A 22,075-nucleotide genomic window follows, 5' to 3' on the forward strand; every position below is an offset into this window, starting at 1 on the left:
GTTGTAAGTAATGAGTCACAAAGCAGTTTAATGGCCGTCTCTTGGAGTCGATCTCTTCTATTAAAGTCAAATTCCCTTCTCTCATCAAAGCTTGCAGGTGAATGGCTAAAGAACAAGGAATCAGGAAAGGTGGTCACTCAGAATTTAAAAGTTGTCGCAAATGAGTACAGCAACAGTGTTTGGAATGTCAGTTTTACAGGTAAGCTTCTTGAAGTAACCCATTTTTTTATATTGCTTATGGTAACCATTTAAAAACAACAATGCTTTAAGCTTGCACTTGAATCTACATACTGTAAAAATTGATACAATTTGTTATTTGTATCAGATTTCTATTCTATTGTGATGTTGTCCCAAAGCTGATCCACGTAACAAACTTATTTTTGTCAGCGAGCATTACTGCCAGTGATGTCTCCCGTCAGATGTACCCTAGGGAGGATGACCTGGTCATTCTGTGGCTGCCCCAGAATACAGGTGCTTACTCACGGCATGAGCAGGGCTTCTTGGATCCCCAAGAACATTTTGGCTATGTACAGAGATCCAATATCTGCAACGGAGGTGTGGGTGAGTACATTTGTGTGTAGGAGGCCAGGAAGTGATGGGCTTACATTAAGAGGGAAGGGGATTGTATTGCTATGGAAAGACCAGTTGAATATAAATATCCTCGACATACAGTACCAGTCAAAAGTTTGGACACACTTACTCATTCAAGGGTTTTTCTTTATTTTTAATATTTTCTACATTGTAGAATAATAGTGAAGACATCAAAACAATGAAAGAACACATATGGAATCATGTATTAACAAAAAAGTGTTAAACAAATCAAAATATATTTTATATTTGAGATTCTTCAAAGTAGCCACCCTTTGCCTTGACAACTTTGCACACTCTTGGCATTCTCTCAACCAGCTTCATGAGGTAGTCACCTGGAATGCATTTCAATTAACAGGTGTGCTTTGTTAATTTGTGGAATGACTTTCCTTCTTAATGCGTTTGAGCCAATCAGTTGTGTTGTGACATGGTAGGGGTGGTATACAGAAGATAGCCCTATTTGGTAAGAGACCAAGTCCATATTATGGGAAGAACAGCTCAAATAAGCAAAGAGAAATAACAGTCCATCATTACTTTAAGACAAATACGGAACATTTCAAGAACTTTTAAAGTTTCTTCAAGTGCGGTCGCAACAACCATCAAGCTCAATGATGAAACTGGCTCTCATGAGGACCTCCACAGGAAAGGAATACCCAGAGTTACCTCTGCTGCAGAGGATAAGTTCATTAGTTACCAGCCTCAGAAATTGCAGCCCAAATAAATGTTTCACGTTGTTCAAGTAACAGACACATCACAACGTCACTACTAAAGGACACCAATAATAAGAAGAGACTTGCTTGGGCCAAGAAACACGAGCAATGGACATTAGACCGGTGGAAATGTGTCCTTTGTTCTGGAGTCCAAATTGGAGATTTTTGGTTCCAACCGCCGTGGCTTTAAAAGACGCGGTATGGGTGAACGGATGATCTCTGCATGTGTATTTCCCACCGTAAATCATGGAGGAGGAGGTGTGATGGTGCTTTGCTGGTGACACTGTATGTGATTTATTTAGAATTCAAGGCACACTTAACCAGCATGGCTACCACACCATTCTGCAGCGATACGCCATCCCATCGGGTTTGGGCTTAGTGGGACTATCATTTGTTTTTCAACAGGACTTGCCAAGAGTGTGCAAAGCTGCCATCAAGGCAAAGGGTGGCTATTTTGAAGAATCACAAATATAAAATATATTTTGATTTGTTTAACACTTTTTTTTGGTTACTACATGATTCCATATGTGTTATATCATAGTTTTGATGTCTTCACTATTATTCTACAATGCAGAAAATAGTAAAAATAAAGAATCCTTGAATGAGGAGGTGTGTCCAAACTTTTTACTGGTTGTGTGTGTGTATGTACAGTGGGGAGAACAAGTATTTGATACACTGCCGATTTTGCAGGTTTTCCTACTTACAAAGCATGTAGAGGTCTGTAATTTTTATCAACTGTGAGAGACGGAATCTAAAACAAAAATCCAGAAAATCACATTGTATGATTTTTAAGTAATTAATTTGCATTTTATTGCATGACATAAGTATTTGATCACCTACCAACCAGTAAGCATTCCGGCTCTCACAGACCTGTTAGTGTTTCTTTAAGAAGCCCTCCTGTTCCCCACTCATTACCTGTATTAACTGCACCTGTTTGAACTCGTTACCTGTATAAAAGACACCTGTCCACACACTCAATCAAGACTCCAACCTCTCCACAATGGCCTAGACCAGAGAGCTGTGTAAGGACATCAGGGATAAAATTGTAGACCTGCACAAGCCTGGAATGGGCTACAGGACAATAGGCAAGCAGCTTGGTGAGAAGGCAACAACTGTTGGCGCAATTATTAGAAAATGGAAGAAGTTCAAGATGACGGTCAATCACCCTCGGTCTGGGGCTCCATGCAAGATCTCACCTCCTCGGGCATCAATGATCATGAGGAAGGTGAGGGATCAGCCCAGAACTACACGGCAGGACCTGGTCAATGACCTGAAGAGAGCTGGGACCACAGTCTCAAAGAAAACCATTAGTAACACACTATGCCGTCATGGATTAAAATCCTGCAGCGCGCGCAAGGTCCCCCTGCTCAAGCCAGCGCATGTCCAGGCCCGTCTGAAGTTTGCCAATGACCATCTGGATGATCCAGAGGAGGAATGGGAGAAGGTAATGTGGTCTGATGAGACAAATAGAGCTTTTTGGTCTAAACTCCACTCGCTGTGTTTGGAGGAAGAAGAAGGATGAGTACAACCCCAAGAACACCATCCCAACCGTGAAGCATGGAGGTGGAAACATCATTCTTTGGGGATGCTTTTCTGCAAAGGGGACAGGACGACTGCACCGTATTGAGGGGAGGATGGATGGGGCCATGTATCGCGAGATCTTGGCCAACAACCTCCTTCCCTCAGTAAGAGCATTGAAGATGGGTTGTGGCTGGGTCTTCCAGCATGACAACGACCCGAAACACACAGCCAGGGCAACTAAGGAGTGGCTCCGTAAGAAGCATCTCAAGGTCCTGGAGTGGCCTAGCCAGTCTCCAGACCTGAACCCAATAGAACATCTTTGGAGGGAGCTGAAAGTCCGTATTGTCTAGCGACAGCCCCGAAACCTGAAGGATCTGGAGAAGGTCTGTATGGAGGAGTGGGCCAAAATCCCTGCTGCAGTGTGTGCAAACCTGGTCAAGACCTACAGGAAACATATGATCTCTGTAATTGTAAACAAAGGTTTCTGTACCAAATATTAAGTTCTGCTTTTCTGATGTATCAAATACTTATGTCATGCAATAAAATGCAAATTAATTACTTAAAAATCATACAATGTGATTTTCTGGATTTTTGTTTTAGATTCCGTCTCTCACAGTTGAAGTGTACCTATGATAAAAATTACAGACCTCTACATGCTTTGTAAGTAGGAAAACCTGCAAAATCGGCAGTGTATCAAATACTTGTTCTCCCCACTGTATGTAATGAGAGCCATTTTTCCATTCACTATAATGGGGATCTTGTTTTTTGCTGTCAATTCCTACAAGTACAGTGTTCGGCCTTGAACTACCGTGGCTTCAATTAGAGGGGCCAGTCATTTTACCCATAGGGGTATTCTACAAAGGATAATCAATGTTAGCAATCTAACTTTGATAAGCAACCACCAATAACTATTGATTTGATGGTTCATTTAAAAAAGCTAAACTTGTGTCTTTTCGTTTGTTAAATCAGTTAGCCCATGCCCATTTCAAGCTTATCTTTCTATAAAATATAAAGTCATATCAGAATATTTAGTCAACTAAGCTGGCTAACTCATTTTATCCTGCTTTATAGTATACCCCTCTGGACCATTTTGAAGGTAGTTTTGCAAGCCATTGCTAAGTAGCGTTAACTCTGGGAGACTTCCAGTCATTGCGCAAACTTCCTTCAAACTGCACGCAGAGACATAAAAATGGTATCCATGACTGTATCTGACTGGGTAAGTAGAAAAAGGGCTTAATTGCCACAATCACGGACTATCCCTTTAAAGAGGATAGCTGATAGAAAAACATGACGTAACTTCAGAGTTACCTCTGTCCATGCATCTTCATCATATATATGCATTTATAAACTGGGTGGTTCGAGCCCTGAATGCTGATTGGCTGACAGCCGTGGTATATCAGACCGTATACCACGGGTATGACAACCTTTTTATTTTTACTGCTCTAATTACATTGGTAACCAGTTTATAATAGCAATAAGGCACCTCGTGGGTTTGTGGCCAATGTACCACAGCTAAGGGCTGTGTCCAGGCACTCCGCATTGCGTCGCGCTTAAGAACAGCCCTTAGCCGTGGTATATTGGCCATATACCACACCCCCCCGGGCCTTATTGCTTAACTATCCATTGTATTATTTTACTATATTGCTTTACTTGTAATAGAGTACTGTATTGTTTTACTGTTAAGTGTGTTGATTTCATTTTAAATGCACTTTATCTAAAGCTTGGTGTGATGTATTTCTCTTCAGGCCAGTGCCCAACGCTGAACCTGATGATAAAGACCCTGGGGAATGTGACGATGGCGAACAAGCAAGCAGTGCGCTGTGATGTGGTGGACTCCCTGGTCAGCACCATGAGGGTTTTCAGGGCAATCTGTCAGCTCAATGGCAGCTCTATGCTCAAGCCCATCCTGGCCCCACAAGTCTCCTACTTCCAACCTGGCCCGGAGGTCATCCCCAGCCTCAACCTGCCTGTAAGAAACACCTGTCCCCCCCCCCCATTTATAATATGCATTTGAAAAGGGAGTGTGTGAGGTTTAAAAGTGAAGTTATTCCTTTGTGGAACTATTGGATAACAAAGGATTTATGACTTGACTTGTAAATGTGACATGGCCAATTGTATATGTTTTGTTTAATTTCAGGTGGCCTTTACATGTGTGAAAATGGCCTTGTATACATGTAAACAGTATGTCTGTATGATGTGTTTGGCCCAGGGTTACAACCCAGACCAGGTGAGGGCGGTGAGAACCGGTATGTCTGTTATCAGGAACCAGCAACTCACCCCAAAAATCTGCCTTATACACGGACCCCCAGGAACGGGAAAGAGCAAAACTATTGTGGGCCTGCTGCAAACGCTGTTCTCTGAGGTACGCTGTTTGCCTTGTTTCTGGACATTGTTTTGTCGTACAACCCTGGGCTAAGGTCATTAGACACAAGGGGAGACATTTTCAAAAACAAAAATGAGCGTTTCTTTTGCTCTAGTGTTCTGTAGTGTGTATTTTCTCAGCTCGCTCCATTTTCTTTCCTATTGAACAACCTTGGCTTAAAGGCATTGTGAAATTCAAACTTTCATATCATTCCCTGTTCTCCTCTCATAACCATCTCCAGGGAGTACAGAGTATGGCTCCTCCAGTGAACAGGCAAGCTAAACCTCGCCGCACGCGGGTCCTCCTGTGCGCCCCGTCCAACGCCGCCATCGACAATCTGATGAAGAAGATTATCCTGGTCTTCAAAGAGAAGTGCAAGAACATCCAGGGTATGCTACCTCAACTATGGAAATACTCAATGAATTGGTGAACTGTGAATAAATGGAAAAATTAAATGGGTTAAAAGTTACAAGGCAATTCAACCACAAATGATTGTTTCACGGAACTGATATGGTGAAGTTGACATTGTCCTGGATGGCTTTCTTAAAGGTAACTGTGGGGACATCAATCTGGTGAGGCTCGGGAACGACAGGACCATCTCCAAGAATCTGAAACCTTTTAGCCTGGACAGTCAGGTGAAAAACAAAACACGTGAGTCTGGAGAGTGTACGCAGGCACAAAAACGCACACACCTCCCTCCCTCCCTCAAATCACCTCATAAAAAGCACACTCATGTGTTTTGTCCATTTTCTCCTGCAGAAAAGGCCCTGATGTCACAGGACTCAGACGTCCACAGACGCATAGCGCAGCTGGATGAGAACATAGACAAGATCTCCAAGATGTTGCCCAAACTGCAGAAGAATGAGGAAATGGTACATACATGCTTCCCCCAGCAGAGGCTGCCAGAAGGCTGGTCACACACCTACAGTTACCCAAACTACCCAAAGCTAATTTCATACACTGTGGGCTCTTACTTTAATTATGGGCCTCTGTTCAGACATGCGGTTACAGTCGGCATGGGTTCGAATCCTGCCCTTTGACTCACCCTCTTTCAATCTCCCTCGTCTTTCCAACACTTAACTATCTCTTCAATAAAGCTTAGAAATTGCTAAAGTAGTGGGATTGCCCCACACCTTAAAGAAATACCTTTAAAAATATGGGATAGCATGCCGACGTGTTTTTAATTTTTCAGAGTTGTTTTTCATGTTTAGTCTTTTCCTTCATTTGCTGGTGTGTAGTACCATGAGCTGGCAGAGCAGAAGTCCAGACTGCTCCAAGAGAGAAAGACACTCGGCTACCAGCTCAAACAGGTAAAGCCCTCTATCACATGACCATTATATACATAGATGATGTTAGCAACGTTGTCATGTGTATAAGGGCTCATTAGATGAGAGGAGAGTTATTATTATTCAGGATGGATTAGAGAAAAGAGAGAGAAAAAAAACAGCTTTGAGGGGAAAGAAGTCTAATTAGAAATGCTTCTTTCTCTCATTACTCGCTTGCTTTCTCTTCTCTTTCTGTCAAACTCATTCTCTACACTTTTCTCTCTTCCTCCCACTATCAGTCTCGCAGTAGGAAGCAGGAGACCCAGGCCCGGGTACTGCAGGATGCCCATGTGGTCTGCTGCACCCTGAGCTCCAGCGGCAGCACCGTCCTGGAGTCGGCCTTTCGGCGCCTGGGACACAAGCCCTTTAGCTGCGTCATCGTGGACGAGGTCAGAATTTGGAGCGCCTATACTTTGGCTGCATTTCAATAGTTGTTCCATCTACCCAAGTGGTCCTGGAGATGCACGGTGTGCAAGCTTTTGTTCCGGCCCTGTGCTGTAACACCTGATTCACCAAAGTGATTGCTTGGTTGAATAAGATGTGTTGGTACTGGGTTGGAATAGCTAAAGCGTTGTGGAACCCAGGATCAAGATTGATAAAACCCTGTTTTGCACATTTTGATTTTACTCTCTTGGGGGATTTTCACACTTGGTCCCTATCAGACAATTTTTGTGAAATCAGTGTGGTGCGCTTACATTTTTATGCAGGAACTAAGACCCCTCAAAAGATCCCCCGAACTGAAGAGGTGGTTTGAGTTCGGTTCGCTTGAAGTCTGTGGTCCTGTTCCCTTTTTTGGTGCAATGTGAACACAAAGCTCTCCAGGTTCACTTGTCATTATTCCCACACCACACTAGGCTACTGCAACATCCATAACCTGCCATAACAACTTACATTGGTGCCACAAATGAGAGAAGATGATGTGCAGGTTTGCAGAAAAAAAATGTGTGCCGTTGTTGGACATTGATTAGTGATTGTCAAGGAATCACAGAGATGCCAAAATATGTGTGGAGGCTACAAAAGAGCTTCATAGGCTATTTATCTGATTTATGGGTTTGAATAATGTGAGAAGACTACAACATATTTGGTGAGAATCACAACATGAGGTACAAAATCAATGCGAGCTCTTAAAGGGGCAGTAGCCGACGTTGGTAGTACAATTTTCAATATCAGCATTATTTAATCTGTAGTTATGCTTCTGCTATTTATCCTCTTACCAATAATATTTACATGTAAATATTATCTTGATTATAATTGTTTTATCTTTTAACTAAATGCAATCTATTAGCTTCCAAAATGTAAGTAGGTATATCCCTGGCTGTTCAATAACAGGTTCTGATGGAATGGCTAATATAGTATAATTACCAAGAGTGCATTGAGTAAATGTTGGAAAAAGGTCTTGGTTCCTTTCTAAGCATAGCAATGTGAATGCAAAGAGGATTTGGTCCACAAAATAGTTGAAGTGAACTGGCAGAGTTCTCATTTAAAGGCAAGGGCAGTGTGAATTCAAAGATAACGGAGTTCTTTTGGGGGTTTTTTCACCCCTGAGTTCACTTTAAAGAGGACTGAGATTGGTTATTTTAAAGAGGACTATACAGGGCTCTACAATGTGACCATTTTACGCAGATATGTACCTAAAAATAAATGTGCGAACTGAAAAAGTAAAGTATGTGCGAGTTGTGATTTATAGCACCAAATAAATTGCTGCTGTAGCTATTTTCAAAGTATTTCTGCCGTTTTTGTTTCATAGTTGGTAGCTAATCGCACAAAGAACTATGAATTCCCATATAGCTATCCCCACAAGCGCAGCAACAGTGCCTGTTGGTGGGCTATGCACACTGGGAGTGAAGTGCTGTAAGATTCATTTTTTAGACGCGCGCAGGCATAGAAGTTGGTAGAATTTACCGCAAAGTCTGCTAAAGTGTTAGTTTGAGCTTGCTCAACTGCTAGTGAAGAGACACGTCGGATAATCTCATCTCTCTGACAGACATGCAGTCGTACCGTTACCACGGTAATGTCCCGCCCCTTGAAGGGTTAGCTGAAAATGTCTCACCTAAGAGACTCAAATATTTGAGGGTACATTGTCCTTGATTGAGCATGGAACACTTTTTATTCATGAACGTTTAGTCATTTTCTTATCATTAAAACACTCTTGTGCTCCTAAATGTTTCAATTTAGTAGCACGTGCTACTTGTAAAAAAAGAAAATGTCAGCATAAAGCCCTGCTATATCTGAAAACACCCTCACACTGTCTCAGTATGAATGTGAGGAACAAAGAGCCTTTATCTATTTCAAGACATTTCTTTGTGTGGTGCAGGCAGGGCAGGCCACCGAGACGGAGACTCTTATCCCAATGCTCTACCAGTGCAATGCCCTCATCCTGGTGGGAGACCCCCATCAGCTGCCACCTACGGTTATCTCCCAGGTACTGCAGCTCTCACTTTCACTACCTGAAAATACACCTGCAAGAGATTCTTACTCATGTGAATCTTTCTTTCAACACTTCTCAGTTCAATGATTCTGACTGATGGTGAAACATTAACTGTGTATTTTCATTGTGTTCCCCTGGCTGTTTGTTTATATATTAAAATGTTTAGTGTTAGGTAGATTAAGTGTTCCATTTAATGCTATGATCTATCTTCTGTCAGACAGCGAAGGAGTTGAAGTATGGCCAGTCCCTGATGGCTCGGCTGGTGACCAACCTGGATCACTACTGTAAGGAGAACAAGATGCCCAGCCCTGTGGTCTTCCTTAGCTACCAGTACCGCATGCACCCCGACATCTGCGAGTTCCCCTCCAAGCACATCTACCGCAAGGCCCTTAAAACTGACGAGTAGGTTCCTCTTCCCGCCTACTCCTTTTCAACAAAATGACTTGATTCAGTTAATTGAATGGTGTAGTTGTCGTGTTTTCATGTTCCTAAAGCTGGAGAGATTGTGAACAAATATTTAATTACCACATAGTGCACCTGTCATTGAACACAATTTATGTTTGAGTGTATTGGTGTACACAGTGCTAAATTTATTAAAGGCGTCTGTTCCTATTTCTGAAGTAAATCAATTTTTTTAATGTAAATGATTTGTTAACAGAAGGGTCCAGACACTACTTTTTGTGTGTGAGATTTGGCTTGTTTTTGAGAAACTTACCATTTTACATTTACATTTTCGTCATTTAGCAGTCATTTCGTCATTTAGCAGACGCTTCCAAATTGGTGCATTCACCTTATGATAGCCAGTGGGACAACCACTTTACAATTATTATTATTTATTTATTTTTCCTTTGGGGTGGGGTAAGGGGGGGTTGAAGGATTACTTTATCCTATCCCAGGTATTCCTTAAAGAGGTGGGGTTTCAAGTGTCTCCGGAAGGTGGTGAGTGACTCCGCTGTCCTGGCGTCGTGAGGGAGCTTGTTCCACCATTGGGGTGCCAGAGTTTGACTGGGCTGAGCGGGAACTGTGCTTCCGCAGAGGTAGGGGGGCCAGCAGGCCAGAGGTGGATGAACGCAATGCCCTCGTTTGGGTGTAGGGACTGATCAGAGCCTGAAGGTACGGAGGTGCCGTTCCCCTCACAGCTCTGTAGGCAAGCACCATGGTCTTGTAGCAGATGCGAGCTTCAACTGGAAGCCAGTGGAGTGTGCGGAGGAGCGGGGTGACATGAGAGAACTTGGGAAGGTTGAACACCAGACGGGCTGTGGCGTTCTGGATGAGTTGTAGGGGTTTATTGGCACAGGCAGGGAGCCCAGCCAACAGCGAGTTGCAGTAATCCAGACGGGAGATGACAAGTGCCTGGATTAGGCCCTGTGGCGCTTCTTGTGTAAGGCAGGGTCGTACTCTGCGAATGTTGTAGAGCATGAACCTACAGGATCGGGTCACCGCCTTGATGTTAGCGGAGAACGACAGGGTGTTGTCCAGGGTCACGCCAAGGCTCTTTGCACTCTGGGAGGAGGACACAACGGAGTTGTCATCCGTGATGGCGAGATCATGGAACGGGCAGTCCTTCCCCGGGAGGAAGAGCAGCTCCGTCTTGCCGAGGTTCAGCTTGAGGTGGTGATCCGACATCCACACTGATATGTCTGCCAGACATGCAGAGATGCGATTCACCACCTGGTTATCAGAAGGGGGAAAGGAGAAGATTAATTGTGTGTCGTCTGCGTAGCAATGATAGGAGAGGCCATGTGAGGATATGACAGAGCCAAGTGACTTGGTGTATAGCGAGAATAGGAGAGGGCCTAGAACTGAGCCCTGGGGGACACCAGTGGTGAGAGCACGTGGTGTGGAGACAGATTCTCGCCACGCCACCTGGTAGGATCGACCTGTCAGGTAGGACGCAATCCAAGAGTGAGCCGCGCCGGAGATGCCCAACTCCGAGAGGGTGGAGAGGAGGATCTGATGGTTCACAGTATCAAAGGCAGCAGATAGGTCTAGAAGGACAAGAGCAGAGGAGAGCGAGTTAGCTTTAGCAGTGCGGAGAGCCTCCGTGACACAGAAGAGCAGTCTCAGTTGAATGACCAGTCTTGAAACCTGACTGGTTTGGCTCAAGAAGGTCATTCTGAAAGAGATAGCAAGAGAGTTGGCTAAAGACGGCATGCTCAAGAGTTTTGGAGAGAAAATAAAGAAGGGATACTGGTCTGTAGTTGTTGACATCAGAGAGATCGAGTGTAGATTTTTTGAGAAGGGGTGCAACTCTCGCTCTCTTGAAGACGGAAGGGACATAGCCAGCGGTCAAGGATGAGTTGATGAGCGAGGTGAGGTAAGGGAGAAGGTCTCCAGAAATGGTCTGGTGAAGAGAGGAGGGGATAGGGTCAAGCGGGCAGGTTGTTGGGCGGCCGGCCGTAACAAGTCGCAAGATTTCATCTGGAGAGAGAGGGGAGAAAAGTCAAAGCATAGGGTAGGGCAGTGTGAGCAGGACCAGCGGTGTCATTTGACTTAACAAACGAGGATCGGATGTCGTCAACCTTCTTTTCAAAATGGTTGACGAAGTCATCCACAGAGAGGGAGGAGGGAGGGGGAGGAGGATTCAGCAGGGAGGAGAAGGTGGCAAAGAGCTTCCTAGTGTTAGAGGCAGATGCTTGGAATTTAGAGTGGTAGAAAGTGGCTTTAGCAGCAGAAACAGAGGAAGAAAATGTAGAGAGGAGGGAGTGAAAATATGCCAGGTCCGCAGGGAGTCTAATTTTCCTCCATTTCCGCTCGGCTGCCCGGAGCCCTGTTCTGTGAGCTCGCAATGAGTCGTCAAGCCACGGAGCAGGAGGGGAGGACCGAGCCGGCCGGGAGGATAGGGGACATGGAGAGTCAAAGGATGCAGAAAGGGAGGAGAGGAGGGTTGAGGAGACAGAATCAGGAGATTGGAGGGAGAAGGATTGAGCAGAGAGAAGAGATGATAGGATGGAAGAGGAGAGGTAGTGGGTTAGCTAGCCTCGTGCTTCACCGGGCTCAGCCGAGTACAATACTTACCTACAATAATTACCTACAATAACTACCTAGATAAACTACCTACAATACCGAACTACAATCTAAATACATGGTTTAAGCTTTACTCGACACCATATAAGCCAAGCTTACCTCCCGCCAGAGAGAGAGACAACCTCACCCGACGACTCCAACTCCTAATACCCCAGCCGCGATTCACTTACTCATTGTGCAGTATCAGGGCACGCAAAATACATTTTTTAAACTTACACGCTCTCAGTGTAACTTGGGTAATAACTCACTAACTAGCAAAGGATATGAACAAAATGTGCACACGTGGCTACATGCAGCTCTTGCTTTGATCTCAAAACAAGTGCATCTACTCAAGACTGCTCATGCTGTAAACACAGTCCAGTTCAAAGTAAATGGCACAGATCCATAAATGGCAATGATCTACTTGCATATAGGCCTACTGCAGCTCTGATTGGTTATGCCGCTCTGGTCTGTGTAGAGTACCGGCAGAGTTGTGCGCAATAGAATACAACTCTGATGTGTTCTGCCTACAACAAAATCTCTTGCATAGTTCATTTTGTTTCGGTATGTTGCATTGAAAGTGGCTAATGCGTTGATTAGAACACAATTGCCACAGTAAAGGGAAACATTGATAGTGTTAACAGGGATAACTCTATGAAGTTAAATCTCGTGCTTCTCTTCGAGGGCTGATATTTCTTCTGCACGGCAGTCCTGGGGAGCTGCGTGGCAGTCTCGGGGCTACTGCGCGCCTGTGCGCAGCTTAGAGGGAACATTGATAACGTTGCGGATAAAGTTCGGAATGAAACAATTTCATGTGTACAACATATAAAGACCTACAATACCAGTCAAAAGTTTGGACATCTACTCATTCCAGGGGTTTTATTTTATTTTTGCTATTTTCTACATTGTAAAATAATAGTGAAGACATCAAAACTATGAAATGACACATATGGAATCATGTATTAACCAAAAAGGTGTTAAACAAATCAAAATATATTTTATATTTGAGATTCTTCAAAGTAGCCACCCTTTGCCTTGATGACCGCTTTGCACACTCTTGGCATTCTCAACCAGCTTCATGAGGTTGTCACCTGGAATGCATTTCAATTAACAGGTGTGCCTTCTTAAAAGTTAATTTGTGGAATTTCTTTCCTCCTTAATGCGTTTGAGCCAATCAGTTGTTGTGACAAGGTAGGGGTTGTATACAGAAGATAGCCCTATTTGGTAAAAGACCAAGTCCATATTATGGCAATAAAAGCTAAAATAAGCAAAGAGAAACGACAGTCCATCATTACTTTAAGACATGAAGGTCAGTCAAGCCGGAAAATTTCAAGAACTTGTGCAGTCGCAAAAACCATCAAGGGCGATGATGAAACTAGCTCTCATGAGGACCGCCACAGGAAAGGAAGACCCAGAGTTACCTCTGCTGCAGAGGATAAGTTCATTAGAGTTACCAGCCTCAGAAATTGCAACCCAAATAAATGCTTCATGGAGTTGAAGTAACAGACACATCAACAAACTGTTCAGAGGAGACTGCGTGAATCAGGCCTTCATGGTCGAATTGCTGCAAAGTAACCACTACTACTATGGACATTAGACTGGTGGAAATGTGTCCTTTGGTCTGGAGTCCAAATGTGAGATTTTTGGTTCCAACCGCCGTGTCTTTGTGAGACGCAGAATAGGTGAACGGATCTCCTCATGTGTGGTTCCCACCATGAAGCATGGAGGAGGAGGTGTGATGGTATGGATGTGCTTTGCTGGTGACACTGTCTGTGATTTATTTAGAATTCAAGGCACACTTAACCAGCATGGCTACCACAGCATTCTGCAGCGATACGCCATCCCAGCTGGTTAGCGCTTAGTGGGACTTTTTTCATGTTTTTTCAGATTGTAAATTAATCCTTTGTATTTGAAATTGAACTAAATAATTTCATTTTAAGCTGCAAAATTATTGCTTTTATTTGTTTGCAATTGGTGCTGCACCTTCTTGCCAACGTTCACCTGGGGCGTGTTCAGCAGGACTCATTGTTTTGGAACGTTCAGATAGAAATATCTGAACGGCTATGAAAAGCCGTCCCATACGTCGGGACTACCGGCCGTGGTGACTCCTTGCTGTCCCCAGTCCGCCTGGCCTTGCTGCTATTCCAGTTTCAACTGTTCTGCCTGCGGTTATGGAACCCCTACCTGTCCCAGACCTGCTGTTTTCAACTCTTAATGATCGGCTATGAAAAGCCAACTGAGATTTATTCCTGATTATTATTTGACCATGCTTGTCACTTATGAACATTTTTGAACATCTTGGCATGGTTCTGTTATAATCTCCACCCGGCACAGCCAGAAGAGGACTGGCCACCCCTCATAGCCTGGTTCCTCTCTAGGTTTCTTCCTAGGTTTTGGCCTTTCTAGGGAGTTTTTCCTAGCCACCGTGCTTCTACACCTGCATTACTAGCTGTTTGGGGTTTTAGGCTGGGTTTCTGTACAGCACTTCGAGATATTAGCTGATGTAAGAAGGGCTATATAAAATATAATTGATTGATTGATTGAAATATGCTATGTAGAACAAATATGCATCTGACATGTAGAATAAGGAATCAAGTCTGCTCTATTTGTGGAATTTGTATCTGCAACGTTCGAGAATGTTTTCGTACTGAACATGGCCTTTATATTATTGTTCACCAAACCAATCAGCTGATTCCATCTCTGTTTGTAAACTGTTAGGGAGAGCTCCCAGTTTTATTGATTATAGTTTGTTAGAAAGAATACATTGCTATACTGAGTGTCAGTTTCTCAAAGGATGTATTTGGGTGTTTTTGTAGCTTTTGTTCATGTCTTTTGCGTGCCCTGATACTGCGCAATGAGGAAGTGAATCGCGGCTGGGGTAAGTTTCTCAAAAACAAGCCAAATCAAAGTGTCTGGACCCTTCTATAACGTCAATTTAAATAAATCATGTAGATTTACTTAGGAAAATTCTCCTTTAAGTGTTAAACATTAAATGTTAAACAATATTAAGTGTTAAAAATTACTTAAATGTTTAATATTACATTTTGTGTGTTTGTTCCCGTCTTCAGTGACACTGCAGCGAGGATGGTGAACTTTGGCTGGCCTTTCCAGCCCTACCGTGTGTTTGACGTGACTGACGGCCAGGAGGTCAAGGAGGGAGAGTAAGAAAATCTCTGGATCATGGTTCTATGAGTTCTCCTATTTAATTCTGCTGTAGGCCTCATGTTAAAGGGATAGTTCAGTGACTTTACATGATTAGATATTTGGTTCCTTACCTCGACAACAGTCTAGGGCACGTGTCAAACTCATTCCATGGAGGGACAAGGTTTTTTTGTTTTTTTCCTTTCAATTAAGCCCTAGACAACCAGGTGTGTGGAGTTCCTTACTAATTGGTGACCTTAATTAATAAATCAATACATGGGAGGAGCGAAAACCCGCAGACACTCGGCCCTTCGTGGAATGAGTTTGACGCCCCTGGTCTAGGGCCTTCAAACTCAACTCTGGACCTTGAAGCCAGTTCCACAGCTTGTTTTCATTGTTCCCCTCTAATCAGGGACCTATTTAGACCTGGCATACCAGATGGGTGCAATTCATTATCAGGTAGAACAGAAAACCAGCAGGCTTTGGACCTCATAGGGTAAGAGTGACAGTGCAATCCACACTTGGATTTTGTTAAACTAGCCACGGCCGACAATTGTCAACGGAAGCATTTTTGGTCCAATTCCCCATGTAGGTCAATCTCTCGCTGAACAATCCCTTTAATGACAAATGCAAGTCATTACGAAAAAGTGCTAGTGACTGAATACATGTTGAATGACTGTTTGATTGCCTTCTGGCTGGTCACCAGGTCGTTCAGCAACCTGAAGGAGGTGCAGCTGGTAGTGATCCTGCTGAGGATGATGGCTGAGAAGCAGCAAGTCAAGGTGGGTGTCATCACGCCCTACAAAGCCCAGAAGGACCGCATCAACCGCGAGCTGGCGAAGATGGTCAACAAGAACCTCACGTGAGTCAAGTGCTGCACCATAAATGCGTATTCTCATTGGGGTAAGTAGATTGACAGGGATATGCTCCGATGGCACAAAGGGTCTGTTCGCGCTGCTAGTGTAAAGAGAAAATTGACAGAAAAGGAAGCCATTTCATTAGTCTTAGCTGGCAGAATCATTAGAACCAATGAAATGGCTTCCTTTCTGCAAGCAGTGTGAAGGGACCCTAAAATAAAATGCCTTGTGTTCCAGGGTGGACGTTGACACTGTGGAAGGCTTCCAGGGCCGAGAGATGGACTGCATCATCGTCTCCTGCGTCAGGGCAAGCCACGAGCAGGGCGGCATCGGGTGAGTGGACAAGTTTTCCTGGTAAGGTCATGTGGCCAGGCCCTATACTTGGTAATGATATAACAAATGTGATTTATGTAATGCTTTACGTAGAAGTAGTATTCATACTACCAGTATTGCGCTTACTTGGGTAATGGGTATAGTTTGTCATCTATGGTGCCCCCCCCACAGGTTCCTGGGGAATCGCCAGAGGTTGAATGTGACCATCACCCGGGCAAAGTTTAGCCTGTTCATTCTGGGCCATCTACGGACACTCCAGGTAATTATGTCCTCCTCCTGGGTCAAAAATCTGTGTCTGTATGGAGGCCTGTCTGGTTGTATTTCCTTTGCCAGCCTCGTTTTGATTGTGTGTCTGTCTTAGGAAAACCAAGACTGGGGTGCGCTTATCAAAGACGCCGCTACACGTGACGTCATTAAATCAACGAATGAGATGACCTTCAAGACGGTCTCCAGGAAGATCTTCAAGCAGGAGCTGACCAGGAGCCTGTCTAACCCCCTCAGAGAACCAGGCCCTCCCCCTGCTGCCTCCAGGGCTGCTCCCATCGGGCTGCGGCGCTCCTCTGAGCCAGCCCTGTTCGCCCAGGGCTGGGACTCCCCCAAGCAGCCCAGCTCGGCATCCCCTCCCCAGGCCGCTGACAGGCCCACAGACCCGCGTCTGGTAGTCCAGCACCCACAGGCCCCCCAGCATAGAGCAGACTGGGATCTGCGAGCTGAAGGAATCCGGGACCCACGAGCGGAGATGAGAAGGGACCCACGAGCGGAGATGAGAAGGGACCCACGAGCTGAGATCAGAAGGGACCCACGAGCTGAGATCAGAAGGGACCCACGAGCTGAGATCAGAAGGGACCCACGAGCGGAGATCAGAAGGGACCCACGAGCGGAGATCAGAAGGGACCCACGAGCGGAGGGTTACAGAGACTCCCGGGTGGAAAACCTCAGAGACCCACGAGCTGAGAGGGACCCACGAGTACGGAACAGCCCAGAGCAGCTTCACCCCACTGTGTACCAAAACCTGAGATGTGCTGGCAGGGAGAGGGACATGGACAGAGAGCGACACCATTCACCTGTCACAGCGCCCTGCCCAGGAGACTGAGTCAACAGACCACCGTGGGACCACAGTGCTACAGCCTCCTTCAACAACCACACACACACTCACCCCCAGAAACGAGCCCCAGACACCCGATGGATCCCTCCCACCCACTCCAAGAGGGGGAAGAGATGAGTCTGACCACTGACCCTGTTTGGTTTGTTTTTATTCGTGTGCTTTCTTATATATTCAGAGAAAGGGAACGAGAGAGGAAGGAGAGATTACTCCTCAGAGTAGTTTGGTTCTCAAACAGTCTGGATTTGACCCAATATCACTGTTTTCACCAGGACATTCTTTAGAAATGTCAAGCGGCAATATGATAGTTATATCATAAGTCGGTTAATTTTATTTTTGTAATAAATATAATCGTTTTTGTATTACGCTGTTTAATGACTTATGGCTTGAATATGTGGGTTGGCCACTGGCCTCTGTATTAAACTGCCCTTTGTGGGGGTGGGGCCTTTTGTGAAAGGGCACGTGTACTATTACACTGGTACTTTTCCTGTGAGTTTATGCCTGTGACTTCTGGACTTTTATTCATTTTCTTTTTTGGTTCACAATTTTATAATTTCTCAATCTCTTAGTTTCCTTACGTACTCTGCATTTGTATAGAAATGTTCTGGACTTTATAAAAGCGCCAAGACTAATGTCTCTGGTGCTCCATGTTTGATACCTGGTTATTTATTAGTAGCACAGCCCACTTAACAGAATGGCTGCTACCTTTTATTTTAAGTGCATACCATTTCCGCTTAGAGCATATATTATTAAGTGCAAAAGTATGTCTTGTCAGCAATAGTTATTTGACTATAGACAATTATTTGTTTATTTTGCTTTTGAAGTGTCATCCTTGTTGAGCACCAGGATGGTGGGTAACTGAGGCAAATGTTACATTTTGTGATCAGAATTTGACTGGTTGTGTTGCTTAATGTATGTATCTTTATAGAATCTGTAACATGGACCCCAGACATAGTCTGAGCGAACACATTAGCTGGAGCATGTGGGACAAATACATTTTATTTCTATATAGAGAGACATGTTGTACAGTAGTTCACCGCCATTTTATTCCCCAGAGAAGTGTTGAAAGCGCTGGGTGTTTTATTTCTGCTGGTTTAGTTTGGTGTTTTTGTTTGTACGGTATTGGATGCACTTTTATTTGTCGTATCACGCTGTGCATTAACACAAGCTAATTTTTACACACAGAAGAAACAAATCTCTCTCAATAAAGCTTATTTTATGATACCTTTCTTGTTGACAGAGACTAGGGGATATGAGTGTATTATTAACAACTATTAGACTTCAGGCCAGCTGCCTCCTTGAATGTTGCAACCAAAGTACAGACTTCCAGTGGCTCTCAGCAACTTCAGTGAAATATAAAAATGTAAGTATACATTGCGTTATTCCTTCTGAGTTTCACCTGTCACGATACCTTCCTGTGTTCCGATTTTTGGAAGGTAATGCTTCAAATAATTTCTTCAAGTAATTTCTATGCAATGTAGTTTGTTGGGGAAATAACGTCCTAGTTTTTCCAAGCCAAAGAAACCACGGCGCCAGTTTAACCCAAAACAAATATGCAAATTTTTCATGTTTTTTAAGATTGTAAATGAATCCTTTGTATTTGAAATTGAACAAAATTGTTTACATTTCATTTTAAGCTGCAAAATTATTGCTTTTATTTGTTTGCAATTGGTGCTGCACCCTCTTGCCAACGTTCACCTGGGGCGTGTTCAGCAGGACTCATTGTTTTTGGAACGTTCAGATAGAAGTATGCTATGTAGAACAAATATGCATCTCTTACATGTAGAATAAGAATCAAGTCTGCTCTATTTGTGGAATTTCTATCTGCAACGTTCTAGGTCTGCAAAGTTGTTGACCATCTCTGTAAACTGTTAGGGAGAGCGCCCAGTTATATTGATTATATTTTGTTATATAATGGTCAACAACGAATGCTAAAATTTGAATTTTGTTTCATGCATCTCACTTCACACAGGTAGACGGTACACTTCCACTATTAGTCGGGCCTTGTTGTTTCTGTCACACACAACTCCTCTCACCATACCACTATACTTTCAGCACTTCTGATCGGCGTAGGTACAACTTTGCTCTAAATATGGCCATCGTTTCCATTCTCCTAATGCTTGAGTTTAGGACTGTGGAGTAGGGGAATCTGATCTTAGATCAGTGCGGTTCAGCCAGGACAACTCCCACCTTGGTCTCTGATCTGCACCCAGATCAGTCTGTGCCCTATCTCCCAGAGGATCTCCCCCAAATGTCTCAATTCATCACGCTGCCCTTCATGTTAACAATGCAGACTTCTTCTGAAGCGGAGCCCAGAATAGAGACGCCTTACAGACACAATAGACTAGAACAGGATTATATTTTACACTGGCTGAATGTGTTTTCTGTCTTATTATTGCATGCTGATACCCACCCACTTTATTTTGCATTCCTCCCAGGTGTTGGTGTTGCTTTTGTCTAAATGTGCTCATCCTTTACAGAGTGATAGTGCATTTCACCTGTAGTTCTCTAGTTTACGCCCAATGTCACTGACCGCTAACACCGGGAACTACTTTCTCACTGAAGTGTTAATTTTTTTTATAAAAGTTGACTCCGAATGAAGGACTCCACACGATGCCTAGGGTGTCATTAGGATGACTCCGTAAGCCCCAGGTTTCCATGATGATCATCTCTGAGTGGGAGAACTATATATACTTACTAGAATTTCTTTCTATGTGGAGACCGCTATCATGTTTTGACCTATTAGGAACAGTCATTTTGTTCTGGGTAGTTAAACATTTTTTGTTTTTTATTTATTTATTTCACCTTTATTAAACCAGGTAAGCCAGTTGAGAATAAGTTCTCATTTACAACTGCGACCTGGCCAAGATGAAGCAAAGCAGTGTGATAAAACACAACAACAAAGAGTTACATATGGGATAAACAAACATAAAGTCAAAAATACAACAGAAAATATATATACAGTGTGTGCAAATGTAGCAAGTTATGGAGGTAAGGCAATAAAGTCTATAGTGCAAAATAATTACAATTGGTATTAACACTGGAATGATAGATGTGCAAGAGATGATGTGTAAATAGAGACACTGGCGTGCAAATGAGCAAAATAAATAACAATATAGGGATGAGGTAGTTGGGTGGGCTAATTTCAGATGGGCTGTGTACAGGTGCAGTGATCGGTAAGGTGCTCTGACAACTGATGCTTAAAGTTAGTGAGGGAGATAAGAGTCTCCAGCTTCAGAGATTTTTGCAATTTGTTCCAGTCATTGGCAGCAGAGAACTGGAAGGAATGGCGGCCAAAGGAGGTGTTGGCTTTGGGGATGACCAGTGAGATATACGGTACCTACTGGAGCACATACTACGGGTGGGTGTTGCTATGGTGACCAATGAGCTAAGATAAGGCGGGGATTTGCCTAGCAGTGATTTATAGATGGCCTGGAGCTAGTGGGTTTGGCGATGAATATGTAGTGAGGACCAGCTAACAAGAGCGGACAGGTCACAGTGGTGGGTAGTATATGGGGCTTTGGAGATAAAACGGATGGCACTGTGATAGACTACATCCAATTTGCTGAGTAGAGTGTTGGAGGCTATTTTGTAAATGACATCGCCGAAGTCAAGGATCGGTAGGATAGTCAGTTTTACGAGGGCATGTTTGGCAGCATGAGTGAAGGAGGCTTTGTTGCGAAATAGGAAACCGATTCTAGATTTAACTTTGGATTGGAGATTCTTAATGTGAGTCTGGAAGGAGAGTTTACAGTCTAACCAGACACCTAGGTATTTGTAGTTGTCCACATACTCTAGGTCAGACCCGTCGAGAGTAATGATTCTAGTCGGGTGGGCGGGTGCCAGCAGCGTTCGATTGAAGAGCATGCATTTAGTTTTACTAGTGTTTAAGAGCAGTTGGAGGCTACTGAAGGAGTGTTGTATGGCATTGAAGCTCGTTTGGAGGTTTGTTAACACAGTGTCCAATGAAGGGCCAGATGTATACAAAATGGTGTCGTCTGCGTAGAGGTGGATCTGAGAGTCACCAGCAGCAAGAGCGACATCATTGATATACACGGAGAAAAGAGTCGGCCCAAGAATTGAACCCTGTGGCACCCCCATATAGACTACTATAGGTCCAGACAACAGGCCCTCCGATTTGACACACTGAACTGAGAAACCAAGGCTATTTAGTCTGCCAATAAGAATGCGGTGGTTGACAGAGTCGAAAGCCTTTGCCAGGTCGATGAAGACGGCTGCACAGTACTGTCTATTATCGATCGCGGTTATAATGTCGTTTAGGACCTTGAGCGTGGCTGAGGTGCACCCATGACCAGCCCAGAAACTGGATTGCATAGCGGAGAAGGTACGGTGGGATTCAAAATGGTCGGTGATCTGTTTGTTAACTTGGCTTTCAAAAACTTTCGAAAGGCAGGGCAGGATGGATATAGGTCTGTAACAGTTTGGATCTAGAGTGTCACCCCCTTTGAAGAGGGGGATGACCGCGGCAGCTTTCCAATCTTTGAGGATCTCAGACGTTACGAAAGAGAGGTTGAACAGGCTAGTAATAGGGGTTGCGACAATTTTGGCGGCTAGTTTTAGAAAGAAAGGGTCCAGATTGTCTAGCCTAGATGATTTGTAGGGGTCCAGATTTGGCAGCTCTTTCAGAACATCAGCTGTCTGAATTTGTGTGAAGGAGAAGCGGGGGGGGCATGGGCAAGTT

General features: G+C 44.0%; 1 protein-coding gene across 3 annotated transcripts in view; it reads left to right on the forward strand.

Moving 5' to 3' along the window:
• Positions 1-18,597, forward strand: part of LOC121582095 (probable helicase senataxin) — a 32,524-nt gene extending 13,927 nt beyond the window's left edge. For all 3 annotated transcript variants that reach the window (XM_041897646.2, XM_041897648.2, XM_041897647.2), the window contains exons 10-25: positions 91-199; positions 388-561; positions 4,565-4,788; positions 5,029-5,181; positions 5,423-5,570; positions 5,731-5,832; positions 5,941-6,053; positions 6,420-6,491; positions 6,746-6,895; positions 8,821-8,928; positions 9,152-9,336; positions 15,009-15,101; positions 15,788-15,943; positions 16,176-16,271; positions 16,443-16,530; positions 16,633-18,597. In XM_041897646.2, coding sequence (XP_041753580.2) covers positions 91-199; positions 388-561; positions 4,565-4,788; positions 5,029-5,181; positions 5,423-5,570; positions 5,731-5,832; positions 5,941-6,053; positions 6,420-6,491; positions 6,746-6,895; positions 8,821-8,928; positions 9,152-9,336; positions 15,009-15,101; positions 15,788-15,943; positions 16,176-16,271; positions 16,443-16,530; positions 16,633-17,364 — 2,703 coding nt within the window. In that variant the 3' untranslated portion in view covers positions 17,365-18,597. The remainder of the gene's footprint in view (positions 1-90; positions 200-387; positions 562-4,564; positions 4,789-5,028; positions 5,182-5,422; positions 5,571-5,730; positions 5,833-5,940; positions 6,054-6,419; positions 6,492-6,745; positions 6,896-8,820; positions 8,929-9,151; positions 9,337-15,008; positions 15,102-15,787; positions 15,944-16,175; positions 16,272-16,442; positions 16,531-16,632) is intronic.
• The last annotated feature ends 3,478 nt before the right edge of the window (positions 18,598-22,075 follow it).

This window comes from Coregonus clupeaformis, chromosome 15 (genome assembly GCF_020615455.1).
Source record: "Coregonus clupeaformis isolate EN_2021a chromosome 15, ASM2061545v1, whole genome shotgun sequence".
NCBI classification, from domain to species: Eukaryota; Metazoa; Chordata; class Actinopteri; order Salmoniformes; family Salmonidae; genus Coregonus; species Coregonus clupeaformis.